Source organism: Apis laboriosa, unplaced genomic scaffold, assembly GCF_014066325.1.
Source record: "Apis laboriosa isolate Shangri-la unplaced genomic scaffold, ASM1406632v1 scaffold68_cov148, whole genome shotgun sequence".
NCBI classification, from domain to species: Eukaryota; Metazoa; Arthropoda; class Insecta; order Hymenoptera; family Apidae; genus Apis; species Apis laboriosa.
Genome location: NW_025224135.1, coordinates 4,610,751 through 4,624,830, shown reverse-complemented (window position 1 = coordinate 4,624,830; position 14,080 = coordinate 4,610,751). Strand labels below are relative to the sequence as shown.

The 14,080-nt window shown below is 21.0% G+C and overlaps 4 protein-coding genes across 5 annotated transcripts in view; 2 read left to right on the top strand and 2 right to left on the bottom strand.

The window, feature by feature from the left end:
• LOC122718758 overlaps positions 1-2,790 on the top strand; it is a 3,813-nt gene extending 1,023 nt beyond the window's left edge. The window contains exons 2-3 of the mRNA XM_043944074.1: positions 629-818; positions 1,007-2,790. Of these exons, the coding sequence (XP_043800009.1) occupies positions 629-818; positions 1,007-2,646 (1,830 nt within the window). The 3' untranslated portion in view covers positions 2,647-2,790. The remainder of the gene's footprint in view (positions 1-628; positions 819-1,006) is intronic.
• The window catches only part of LOC122718756 (probable cytochrome P450 301a1, mitochondrial), a 21,754-nt gene extending 7,674 nt beyond the window's left edge, over positions 1-14,080 (bottom strand). Inside the window, exon 1 of the mRNA XM_043944071.1 lies at positions 13,697-14,080. The gene's annotated coding sequence lies outside the window, so the exon portion shown is untranslated. The remainder of the gene's footprint in view (positions 1-13,696) is intronic.
• Positions 636-14,080, bottom strand: part of LOC122718753 (cleavage and polyadenylation specificity factor subunit 6) — a 33,153-nt gene continuing 19,708 nt past the window's right edge. Inside the window, exon 10 of the mRNA XM_043944066.1 lies at positions 636-768. Within this exon, the coding sequence (XP_043800001.1) occupies positions 741-768 (28 nt within the window). The 3' untranslated portion in view covers positions 636-740. The remainder of the gene's footprint in view (positions 769-14,080) is intronic.
• Positions 6,225-10,767, top strand: LOC122718752 (Hermansky-Pudlak syndrome 5 protein). 2 transcript variants are annotated; one of them, XM_043944059.1, is made up of 7 exons: positions 6,225-6,539; positions 6,925-7,035; positions 7,144-7,377; positions 7,836-8,508; positions 8,593-9,808; positions 9,902-10,019; positions 10,233-10,767. In XM_043944059.1, the coding sequence occupies exons 1-7, from the start codon at positions 6,453-6,455 to the stop codon at positions 10,485-10,487; spliced, it is 2,694 nt and encodes an 897-aa protein (XP_043799994.1). In that variant the 5' UTR covers positions 6,225-6,452; the 3' UTR covers positions 10,488-10,767. The 2 variants fall into 2 exon arrangements, with proteins under 2 accessions (XP_043799994.1, XP_043799993.1); XM_043944058.1 differs by having other exon boundaries at positions 7,836-9,808.

Genomic DNA, 14,080 nt, shown 5'->3' with positions numbered 1-14,080 from the left:
AAGAATACTATTTTTAATTTATGCGTTTCTAAGTTATTAAAATGTTATTAAAATTTAAAAATTATTATAAGAATACTTATACAATAATATTAGATATATTTGTAAAAACTTATTTTTCTTTTTGGCATCTTCAATATAATATCTTTTTGTACACTCGTATAATTAATTATCGTTGTGTCACAAAATATTAATTTACATTATCATTACTATGTTTTAGTGATACATAAAGTAGTACATAAGAAGTACTAGCATAAGAAGAATTTCAAAAGAAACTCAAAGGAATAAATTTTATGCATTTTTAATTATATATAATTATTCTTTAAATAATTTTAAATGCAAGATTATTTTTTTTAAAAAATTAAATTTTATTTATGCAAAATTTCGAATAATAATCTAATTTATTTTACTTAACATTTAATTTTTTCTTAACATTTTTCTTAACATTTTAATTATAAATAAGAACAAAAAACGGACTTTAAAAGTATTTATTTGATTGTCAATGTTTTAATATTGATAAATTTTTTATAACATAATTTTATTTAATCTTAATTTTTATTAATGTTATTAATTTATTAATATTATTAATATTATTAAAAGTATGATTTTCGTTATTATTTTTGTTGACCAGGACGAGCAATTGACGGAAGCAAGACTGAAAGTTCAACGATCTTTTCAGAAGTTATCCATTTCAGACTGGCACTCGCACAAATGTTCTAATCCACCACCAAACTTAGTAAAAGTTACGCCGTTTGAATCTCGTCCACCATCCTGGAAAAATTTTAAAGAAAAATCTACGCTGTATTCGATGAATTTGTTAGGTATTTATTAATATTTATTATTTATAAATTTAAAAATAAAATATTGTATTTAATTAAATTGATTATAAAATATTTAATTATATTTTTATATTTTTCAATTTTTAAATTCGAATTTATAATAAAGCGTATTCATTATAAAAATATTAAGCGTTTAAGCAGTTTAATATAATTTTTAATTTATTTATTAGGTGACAAAAAGCTAAATGAAGAAATTAAGGCCAAGGTCCCACCTAGAACAATTATCAACAATGAAAATTATTATCCGAAAAGATTGACGGGAACAAAGTATAAAGAATATTCAAATTGTGCATCAAAGGATAAAACGTTCGATACAAATATTCCAAAAGTAAAGCTTTCCAAAAACATTTACGGGACCTATCCCAAAATGTCGCCTTCTAGAAAAGTTCAAAATATAAATATTGTTTTACCAGTTAGACCAAAAATTGAACCGTTAACAAATCAAATTAATGTTAACAAAAAAAATGACTATTCTAATAATAGCAGAACTCCTCGAGAAAGTAGGCAAAGGAATAACGATGCCATTCAAATTTCCGACATCATGACAACCCCTATAAGAACGCCAGACATGAAATCAAATTTTAAAATTCCCGCCACTTCTACTCCAAAATTCTCTCGAGCTTACTTATTTTCGTCGAACATCAGTGAAGATACTCCAAAAATGAAAAAGACCCGTTCCCGAAACATTTTGGAGAAATCTTACATCTTCGAAAATAAATCTATGAACGAATCGGATGATTACAAGCTTGATAATACTTTTAAATGTAGAAAGTTGTCTAAGAATATGCTAGAAAAAGCATCTATTTTCGACAGCAGTTTAAGGATAGAAAACTTTGATCGAGATTACAAAGAAGATATACGATGTTACAAAGAAACACCAGTAAAAACACCAAAAGAGAATTCGCTATTACAGAGAAATATTCGATCGATTGATTCAATTTTATCGAAAGACGATTATGATTTGACTATGCCAAAATCTTCATCCATGGTTCGTGACATTGCGAAAAAGTTGGAAATCGCAAATATATCTTCTCCGACAGATGAATCTACACTAAGAACCAAAATGAATTCTATTCTCCAAAGAAAAAAATCGAATCGACCGAACTCGGTCATTCATTTTATAAGAAGTAAATATGAAAAGGAAAAAACTATTAAAGAAATGATGGGAAATTTAACAGAGAAAGAAAACAAATCTTCGTTATCGCGTCAGAATTACAATACTAAAGTTAATCAGAATGCCGTAAAACAACTGGTGAATATAGACAAAGAGATTGAGTCTAAGGTTAAAATTTATCATCAATCGTTAAAAAGAAATTTCGTATGTGAAGAAGATAGTTTCAGCGAGTCTGAAGCGAAATCTGTTGTTACATCAACCTCCCCTAAGGACACGGATAGCAGCAGTGATACTGATCAAAAATCACTTTATCTAAATTATGAGCACGATTCATTCGATAATGAAAATTCAACAACGGAGAAAACATTGGAAACCGAAGAAAAAGTTTTTCAAGATGAAAGTGATGATGATGTTTATTGGATACCTGTATCTAATCCGTACAAATTTCCAAGAACTAGTTCCTTATTGACAATCTCTAGTCAAATTTCTATTGATACCCCGTCTCCATGTATCAGTCCAATCAAAATGGAAGAGGAAGTGGATATTGTGCAAAAACATTGGAGAAACACTACCAGGAAGATCAACCCTTTTTATAGGATTGACGAAACAATAGTGATAGATTCAGGATATTCTGATAAATCTGAAGCGATTATGAATAATTCTGAATCATCGATAACGGATAGTTATTATCAATGATGTTCAAAATGATTCTCGATCGAAAAACAGGTTAGGTTAGGTTAAAAAAGTCTTCTAGATGGAACTTAATCGTTGATTAGTTTTTATCTTGATATAAGTTTTTATCTTCAAATTATCTTCAAATTGGAAAAATGTAGGATTTTGGTAATTAGCAAGAGCGATAGATTTGTGAATTATACCGTGATATAATTTAATATCATGAAAAGTAATCTAATTTATTTGAAAATTTACTTTAATACCTGCTATCAATAATTCTATAAATATAATTCTTGAAATGAATGATTGAAGCAAAATATAAAATACTAATTATTCTATATTTTACTTCAATATCTCGTTACATCTGCGATAAATAATTTTCATATTTGTTTTTGTTCGAGTTTAATTTGTTTTTTTATGGTGAATAAATACATTGAATGTTAAATGAATGCATCATTCAAAAAAAAATTTTTTAATTGAAAATCTTAATCTATGAAATTGCATTATATTACTGAATAATTCTTTCGTTCCTCCCATTATATTAATTTCTTGTAGGAGATTTATATGAATATCAACAAAATCAAAATCTTATTGTAAAAATTCTTTAGTATTGTTGTAAATTACTTTTATTATATATTCAAGAAAAGCGCAAAGTAATAATTTAAGAATAATGCAGAAAATATATGTATATATACATAATTTTTTTTTACCCGATTAAGAAATGATTGTATAAAAGTGATTTGAATGAAAAATCTACGAGGAAATAAATGTAATAGTGTTCAAATATGTGTTTCATAAAACATGGTATTGTTCACTATATATAATTTACATTCTACGTATAAAATGCAAATTTTATCTTTGGCAATTCGAACAAATGTTTAAATACTCAATAATAGTTTTTGATTGCTATTTAGAGATAAATAGTTGTAAATAGAGAAAATTTGATGAAAATTTTAGTGAATTAGTTACTTCGAATAGTTATGGTCTAACGTATAGATCGTTCTTCATTTTTTTCCATAAATATTTTTGTGACTTTCGCATTTACTTTACTATTATTATTTTAAAATTCAACATAGTTACAGTTTTTTTCTTCTTATAAATTAAAAAATTATAAAAAATTATAATCATTTAATATTTTGATATTTACTAAATTATAAGATTTTAAAATTTAAATAAAAATTAACATAGGAATTAAAATTGAAAATGTTTAATTATTAAATATTACTTATGTGCCTTTCAGTAGATAAAGTGATATAAAATAGAAAAAAATTTTGATTAACATTTTAAAATTTTGTAAAATATTTTTTGAAGTATAAATTAATATTTTTTGAATAAAATTTGTAATTACTAAAAATTTGTAACACTATTCTTATAATTTTTAAAGAAAATATAAAATAATATTGTAATAATGATATGATATAAGTTTTGCAAAAAAAGAAAAATGAAAAATAAAATAAAAAATATAAATTTATTTTAAAATTTTATTAATTTAAAAATTTATTAATTTTTTTTTGTTATAATTATAATAGTTTAAATTAAATTAAAATAAATTTTATTTTATTCTTTAAAATCTTATACATATACATCTTGTATATATATATCTTGTATATATACATATACATATAGTGTATATATATATATATTAATTATGAATTTAAGAAATTATAATTAATTTAAATTATTTTTTTCTTTTTGTGAAGATTTAAATAGTTATAAGATAATGTTATTTTAATAAATAATTCAATATCTAATTAGAATTAATAAGTCAATTTAAATGTTTAATTTAACAATTATATATATATTAATATATATAATATATATATAATATATATAATTATATATATTAATAATATTCTTTAAAAAATTTTTGCAAGAATGTTTTTATACAATAATACAAAATATATACACGATAGAAAGTAATTCGAACAATTATTTAAAACTTAAAATTACAATTGACAGATAACTGATTACAAGATCAACATAAGAAAAACTTGAAAAGATTAATTAAATGAAGTACTTACATGTATGTATATATATATATATATATATATATATTTATAAGTATACATTTAAGTTGTTCATGACCTTTATTGTATTTATTATTTAAGAACAGAATATTAGATATCAAATTCGATATTGACTTGGTTTGAATAATAAGAAAGTAATAGAAGTAAAAAATTAAAAATTTATCATATTATAATTAATTTATTGAATTGATTAATTATTTAAATATACATGTATAATAAATGAATTTCAATCCGTATAATATATATAAAATATATGTAATAGAAATAAAAAACTTTTAATAGAAATATACGGATATTTATGTGGTGAAAACTATATAATTAAATATATATATATATATATATATATATATAATAATAGTATAGTATATATATATATATACTATTTTTATGTATCTTGATATATTTTATATAGATATACATATTTTTTATTTTTATTATATACATATCTTGTATATTTTCATATTTTTTATTTTCTATTTTCTAAAAAATTCATTGTTTCTAGCTTTCTCAACTTTTTTATGAAACGTTTGTTTGCAATATTTTTCAATCAAATATTTCTAAACATAAAATTATTGTTATATTTATTCTTTTTATTAACTATTGATAGATATATTTTGTCTATAAATTAGATAAATAGAAATATTCAATATTAGTGGAGCCATCTCGTGAATAAACTTTTAAACTTTCCAAGTTATCAATAAGAAAACAGAATGTAAGAAGGTATTCATGTCATAAACAAGAACAAAAATATTACGCGAGAAAAAGAAAAAAGATTAATTTTAATTAGTCTTATAAATATATTTCTTTTTGTTTTTGACACTTTCATGTCGAAAATATAGAAAATTTTAATTAATTTATTTTTCATTAAAAATTTCTGTCTTTTAAGTTCGCATTTCAAAATTAAAACCTTAAACAATTATATAAGTTTGAATGGAAAATTTTTTCCAATTAATTATTTTTTAATCATTATCATAAAGAATATTTTAGTTGCAAATTTTTTATCTTTAATCAAGTAATAAACGATCAATTTATTTGTTCAAACAGTAGTAAAATTATAATAACTGAATAAAAATTATAGCAAATTTAAAATAAATATGAAATAATGAATAAGGAGAAATAAAAAAACATATTTGAAATGCATATTCAAAAATAAATTTCATAATAATTATTAATTAATAATTAATTAAAAAATTTCATATTAAAATTTGAAAAAGAAAATTTAAAGTTAATTGTAAATCTTATAAAATTTTTTAATAATAAATTAATTTTCTATTAATTAATTGATTTTGTATTTCTAACTTAATAGGAAATACTAGAAACTGTATCAAAATGGTAACTTCTTTCACATAATATTGCTTTTTTTTTATAATATCACGAATATTTATTTGAATGTTTTACATTACTATTAATACATGTTAAAATCGGAGCTTTTAGCATTTATCCGCGAGATGGTGTTACGGATTCATAAATTTTTTATTCCATTTTCTTTATCTGATGTACAAATAAAATATATTTAATTTATTTCAATATATTTTATGCATATTTTAGTATATAAGCTAGGATTTCTAATATATATTTTTTTCATTTTAAATTCAAAGAACTAATAGAGATAATAGAAATAATAATAATAAGAATATGCTCCCTATGTATATCTATTCAATGCTTGAACAGATATAAATATATTATATACATTTTGCGTAATGTACAGTAAACTGTGTATACATGTCAAAATTTATAATAGTTTATTTATTGTTTACTGTCGTGTGTAAGAATCGTTGTTTTTAGCACGTATTTTTAGAGACTATGCAGGAATATCCTTATGTGTTATCAGAATATGAGGAAATAAATCCTCTTCTTTATAAACCTATCAATTCAACTCAACGAATTAAGGTATTTTTCTTTAAAATTGAAAAATTATTCTTATGCAATATTTACACATTATATATTAATTTATTTGTCATTACAATAATTTATTCATTATTGATTATATTTACGATGTCTTATTTTCTTTATGCATATATTAATTTATTGTTAAATAAAATTCCTATATATTAAATTAGGATTTTAAATTATGCAAATATTGTGTAATAATTTTTTAATTTTATAAAATATTTACTTGAAAAACGTAAATCTCATTTTAAATAAATTAAATGAATAAAATGAAAGTATTTCTAATAAAATTAAACAAATTTTTATTATAAAAATAATTTTTTTTTTTCATTAAATGTTAAAGTCAATATTATTATACTAATATTAATTTATTATTATTTTACAGTATACATGTTTTAATGTATCCTCTAATTATATTTTATTGGGTTCAACCAGTGGCAGTATTTATCTATTTTCAAGAAAACCATGTTCCTTTATACAATTAATACCTTTATCGGTACATAAATTTTATTTAATTATAATAAAAATATAATAATTTATATTTATTTAATATAAAAATATTAAAAAAAATAATTTTGAATTATTGTTTCTATAATAATAATAGGAAGGAATAGTTTCTCGTATTCTCATATCACCTGATGAGAAAACAATTGCTTTGACAACAGCTCGTGGTATAGTTTGTTTAGTAATATTAAAACCAACACCAAAATTGATAGCTATATCAACTGAGCATATTCATAAACAAATTAACTGCCTTTGTTGGAATGATAATAGCTCTGAAGTATATATTGGTGATGAAAATGGAAAAATTTCTGTTTTGGTGCTATCTATATTTACGGTAAATCTTTATTTTAATATGTTCGATATATTATATTTTTTTATAAATCATAATATTTTATAAATCATTTCTATAAGATAAGATTTCTATGCAAAAAAAAAACTAAAGATATTTAAAATAATAAGAGAAGAATAGAATAATAATAAAATATATTTAATATAAATATATTTTTTTTTATTGTAACGCAATAATTAAATTTTTTTCTACTTCTATTATACTTCTATTTCTATTTATAATGATATAAATTTTATATTCTACTTCTATTTATAAAGTTCATCAATATGATTTGATTATTTATCAATTATTGATTATTTGATTATTTTATCAATTATAAATTAATTATTAATAATAAATATTATTATAAAATATAAAACATTATATAATATATCAAATAAAATTTTAAATATATAATAAGTAATATAAATAAGTAATATATAAATAATATAATCATTTTTTAGGTAAATGGTATATTTCAAGCACCGGCTTGTACATTAATGAATTTAGATTCAGCTATTGTGCAACTTAATTTCTCATCACCTTTATTATTAGTGTCAACACTGACTCGTTGTTATATATGTGATACAGTACAAGAACAATATAAACAAATAGGAAATAAAGCACGAAATGGAGAATTTGGTGCCTGTTTTTATAAAACATATGTTACAAAAAATAAAAATACTTTGATTAATCAGAAGGAAGAAAAAGTAATCAATAAAAAAGGTTCCTTTAATTTTATTGCAGAGAGTAACAGTAAAATGCAAGAAGAAGAAAACTTTACTCAAATTTTCTGTGCTCGACCAGGATCTAGACTTTGGGAAGTATCTGCAAATGGAATAGTTATGAAAACCCATCAATTTAAAGAAGCATTTGCTATTTCGCCAACATTGATATGTAGATCAAACATTAGAAAATCTAATTATCAGAAACAAATTGAACACACCTGGTTACCACAGTCTATAAATTTTTCCCATCTATTTATTATTGCAGAAAAGTATTTATTTTCGTATACTTCTACTGGCCTATATATTATTGATCCTATGACTGCAACTGTAATTCTATGGAATAATGAATTTTCAAATATAAACTTTGCAGAAACTATAGAGAACAATATATATTTAATGACTTCTAATGGTGAATTCCATTGTTTAATTTTATCTTCCTTAGATTCTCTAATATTGCGATTATATAATAAAAAGAAATATTTCGAATGTTTAGAAATATGTCTCGTATATAAACTACAATTAAAAAAATTAATCGATAATACTGAAATTAACGATATTTGTGATATAGAGACTAAGTTACAAATATTTAGAGATGATGAATTGTCTACATTATTACATCCTTTAGTATTTTTATTAGAATCTAATTTAAAAATGATTCCAAAAAAATTAGATTCAGGTATTGTAGTCGTTAATTGTGGAAATTCAAATTTTAAAGATGAAGAAACTTTTATGCTTCATCCTGTATCTCATTGTTCTTTACAAGATAATGAAGATCTTTTTAAAATAGAGATGAAAACATCGATCAATTCATTAAATGATTCTGATAAAAAAATGAAAAAAGATGAAGATGCAAATTGTAATACATCGAAAGAAATAGAAGAAAATCAAAATGAAACTAGAGAATTGAATACCAATAAAAGTGTAACACAAAAAATACAAGAAGATTTGCAAATTATATATACTTTAGTTGATAATATTAAATCTTCAACAGAAGAAGAAGAATTAGAAAAAATAATTCTAGATATAGATTGGAATATGAATGTTATCAAAGATTCATATCAAAACTTGACTGATTTAAAAAACTTTATGTATGAAGTATTAAGAAGCGTAGAACTACATTATTTTAATGTTCTGTTAGAAAATATTTCAATACAATTAATACAAAGTGTAGATAATGAAAATATTATAAAACAAATAATAAAAGCTTTTGTGAATGTGAATGTACAAAGCAAAACGTGTACCTGTGGTAGTCCATATCCAATAAATGAACTCATAGAACCAAAGTTCCTAGACATTGGTAGATCTCTTCTTAAGAAAATGTTAGATGAATATAAAGAGCAATGTATAATATTATGTAATAAAGTACCTTACATGTGGCGAGAATACTTGCCATTATATATAGAACAACATAATATACTAACAAATGATTTACTGCATCAATGTCTTCAAGCTAGAGATAATATTTTATTTTCCATTCTTTTACCTTTATTAGATGGAAAACATTGGAATCTTATAGCAACATATGCAAAAGAAATTCAGCAAGGACAGTGCCTGTTTTGTGGGAAGTCTATAAAAAAAGAAAATCATGAAGAATCGATAAATTGGACTGTTGTGATATATGAAATCATGAAAAAACAGGGACCTGACATTGCTATGACATTACTAATGAAATTAGAAAAAGCTATTCCAAATATTTCTATAGATAGAAGGTGAATTTTATCTTTATAAATATTTAAACATTTAAAATTAAGTAAAAATAAATAAGTATATATGATTTTTACATTGATTTTAATCTGTTACAGTATATTTCAATCATTAATATTTACAAAACTTTTATATCAACATGGAATGAAATATACTATTAATTTTAATAAACATAATCTGGAATCATCTAAATATAATACAATATGTTCCACAAAGGTAATTACTCTTTTTGTATTTAAATAAACAAAAAACATATTAAAAAAATATTTTATTTTAGATTTTCAAATTGATTTTTAATACATAAAAAAGATTCTAATTATCATAAAAATAATTTTTATGATATCACTTAAATATATAAAATTTTGATATTCTAGCTTAAAAATTTGGCTTAATTTAAGAATATATTTTTATGTTTTTATATTCTTACAGATTCGAGATCAGCTTGTAGAAGTTCTTGAAAAAGATTTAAATAAATCAATTAATAGAAATATTTTTGAGAATGGAGCTCATCATTGGGGAATGTATCATCAGAATAAATTATCTATATGTTCTTGCTGCACATTGTCTCTTCAAACACCAGTTTTATTAGGTAATAATGGAATTGCAATATTTGATTGCGGCCATGCTTATCACGTAAATTGTATGATAGAAAAAAAACTTACCGCTTGTAATCTTCATTCTTAATTACATATGCAAAAAAACATAGATAAATCTCATTAAAAATATGTAAGCCTAGCTCATATAAAATAGCCTTCAAAATAAAATCTATATCTAGTCATTAAAAAATTTGTTTGTGCATATTTATAAATATATAAACATATTTATAAATTTATTTGAAATATAAAATGTAAATATAATAATCACAGATAAATATCATAGCTTAACAATAAAATTAGAGTTGAATTATAATATAATTTAATTTGAATTGTTGAAAAAGTTCTGCCAAATTTGTTTACATTTTGTTTATATATCTAAAAAATAAAAATTACAAATTAATTTTTGTATAAAAGAATACGAAAAAAAAATAATATTAAAAATACTTACATAGTAAATAAAATATTTAAAATTATTAAAATAAATTATAACAAAATAATTTAAGCTAATTATTTTTTATTATTATTGTTATATTTAAAAAAAAATTTTTTCATTTTAAAAAATATGCTATTTTATATTTATATATATATCACATAATTTGTACTTTTGACAATTGTATTTTGCAATATAACTAAAAAATTTTAATTTCAGTTTAACACTTACCTTATTTAATATATTTATTACTTACATTCGGAAAAATGTATGCAGTATGAGGCATTAAAATTATGCATTTTGAAAGATCATGTAAATTGTTTCAAATGACTTGTGTAAATATTTTTACTTATATGAATATGAATAATTTATTTATTTATATAATTATGCAAAATAAATTTTGTAATAATTTAACTTTTAATATTAAAATTTATATTTTATTCAGATTGCTAATTATTTGTAAATAATTATTTAATTTTTAATACGAATTATATCAATATCATTTTGATATGATTGTTATGATGTTGTTTATGTTATGATTGTTATGATTATTTGAGTTTTCTAATTTTTTTTTTCATAAATTATTACTACACATAAACATATTTTTTATTTTTTATTTTACATTTTTTTAAAAAATATATTTAAAAATAAATAATAGAACAGTGATACAGTTTGAAAAGTAATAATAAGATATTAATAATTAAATATTCGAATGTAATATATCATATTAAAATGATCAAAATATATTATTATTTATAATTTATAACATTCGTATATATGACAATTGTTTTTTTGATAAAAAAAGAGACAAAAGTTACATTACGAATCCTATCGCTCGAAAAAATAAATAGTACAACTTTTACATAACCTCAATATATAAGAAATCATATAAACACGCACACACACATATATATAATATATATATATATATATAGTATGTATGTATAGTTAATATTATTTCTAAATTGTAATTATTTAAAGAAACTAAATATTTATAACATAATGATTAAATTAATTGAAAATCATTCTATATTTATCTATTGAACTAACATAAGTTAGTTTTGAAATCCTATCTACATGAATATTCTAATCAATACTGTTTTGTATTCACAGCTACAAAAATACATATTATTAAAAAAATTAAAACAGTAATATAATAATAGAAATGATTTTTTTCTCTGCAATGCACAAGTCATTTAAAAATAAAAATAATATATTTTTAAATAAGCAATAAGAATATTTTGAATTAAAAAATCAAAAATGCCTCAATCTACATAACACGTGATTTAAAATCTTATCTTACGGTAACGAGCCAAAATATTGTTAAATATTTCGAATTACAATGAGAAACGACAATTTGTTATTTATAATAAATGCATACTTTTCTCTTTTCACGCTGAACGAATTTGTTACGCAAAAAGAATAATTTTGTTTTTATTTTAAAAACACATTATTATCGATTAATATATTACGTTTTTGAAATATTAATTTTTGTATTAACGATCATAATCGAATAAATAGAACAACTTCTTTTGTCATACAATACTTAAGACTATTATCTAGTATTACACCTTCAATAATGATTTATAAATTTTTAATGTGTGCAAAATACAATGAAACTAATCAGAATTTTTTTTGAATGTGATATAAAATATGAATTATATACTTGTTTCACTTATGATGAAAATTGATTTCATATAAAATTTATGTAATTTATTACATATATATTGTATCGCTTATTCGATGCAAGAATGAACATAACTCAAAAATAATTTAAAATGTTCTAAATCGCCACAAGAATCGCACAAAATGTCAAATCAAAAATGCAATTATTTGAAAATACATTCATAGAGATTTTAACAATAAAAAGTAATATAAGCATTAAGTTTTTTCTGTTAAAATAACTAAACTACACATTTTGAGTTGTGTTATTGTTGTAACAAATGAGCAATATGTTTATATATGTATATATGTACAAATCTTTTAATATTATTGATTTATACTAATATACTATTTTTAATTAATCCTAATGAAGAAATAATTATTTTTTTTTTTACATTTTATACAAAAGATTTAAGAGCGCATAAAAAACGGTACTAAATTTTTTTATAACAATTTTTACACTTCAAGTTTGAAAATCGAAAAATTTGTTCGATTTGACAAAGGCACAAATGACTAGAATTTGTATTTCGAAAATACAAAAATGGCAAATTTATCAATATATAACGAAGCACACAAAAGATTTAAATATTATTAAATCATACAATATTTCTTTATAACTATCAATATTATTATCATCATCACCACCATCATAATCATTATCAATGTTAAATGATGATCAAATTTCAATTTTTTACCTGTTATTTTTATTATTTTAAATTTTCGTATATCGATTTTGATGAAATTTGAACATCCATAAAATCGAGTTTTAGGAATTCATAGAAACTAGCATGTTAATTAAGATGTAATAATTAATTAAACTATAAAAAATACAAACATGTATTTTTGGTGAATTAAATAAAGTAGTAAATTTTATTTAGTATTATAAGATTATAATTATATATCTTTAAAAATAATTTATTCTTAGTTATTAACATGTTAGTAACTTGAATTTTTGACTGTAACTTCGATTTTCGTAAGTTTAATAATTCCTGCACATACAATTTAGTACGCTAGATGCAGAAGGACCAGGGTAATATATAAAAATTTGAACAAAATTTTAGCTCGTGTATCGTTTAAAATCTAATATATGCATTTGTATATATATATATATATATATATGTTCACTATTGATAAACATATAGAAACAAAGTGATCCACAGAAAGTATCGATTTTTAAAATTATATTCTGTGATATATACACTTACCCCTTAAGTCCATATATATTTCTCCAGGCAATCTCTATTTTTGATTTAATAAAATATGAACAGATTTATGAATAGTAACTTTATACAACAAAAACATATATTACTATATATAAAAGGAAATTCTTTACGAGCAATTATGCAAAGATGCCATGCGCGGCATATTTGGAAATTAAGCCTCTTAAAATACTGTTCATTCGTTAAAACTAATATACTATGCGACTAATTTAAATAAGTTATGTGTAACTGATAGACGATTTGTTTCTATCACTTGTCTTTTCTTATATCTTTTTTACTTATTTTTCTATCATAAAAACAACGTTGAAATTGTATAATATTAATATAGAATAATTTACTTGTTTTTTTATTTTCATATTTTTGACATAA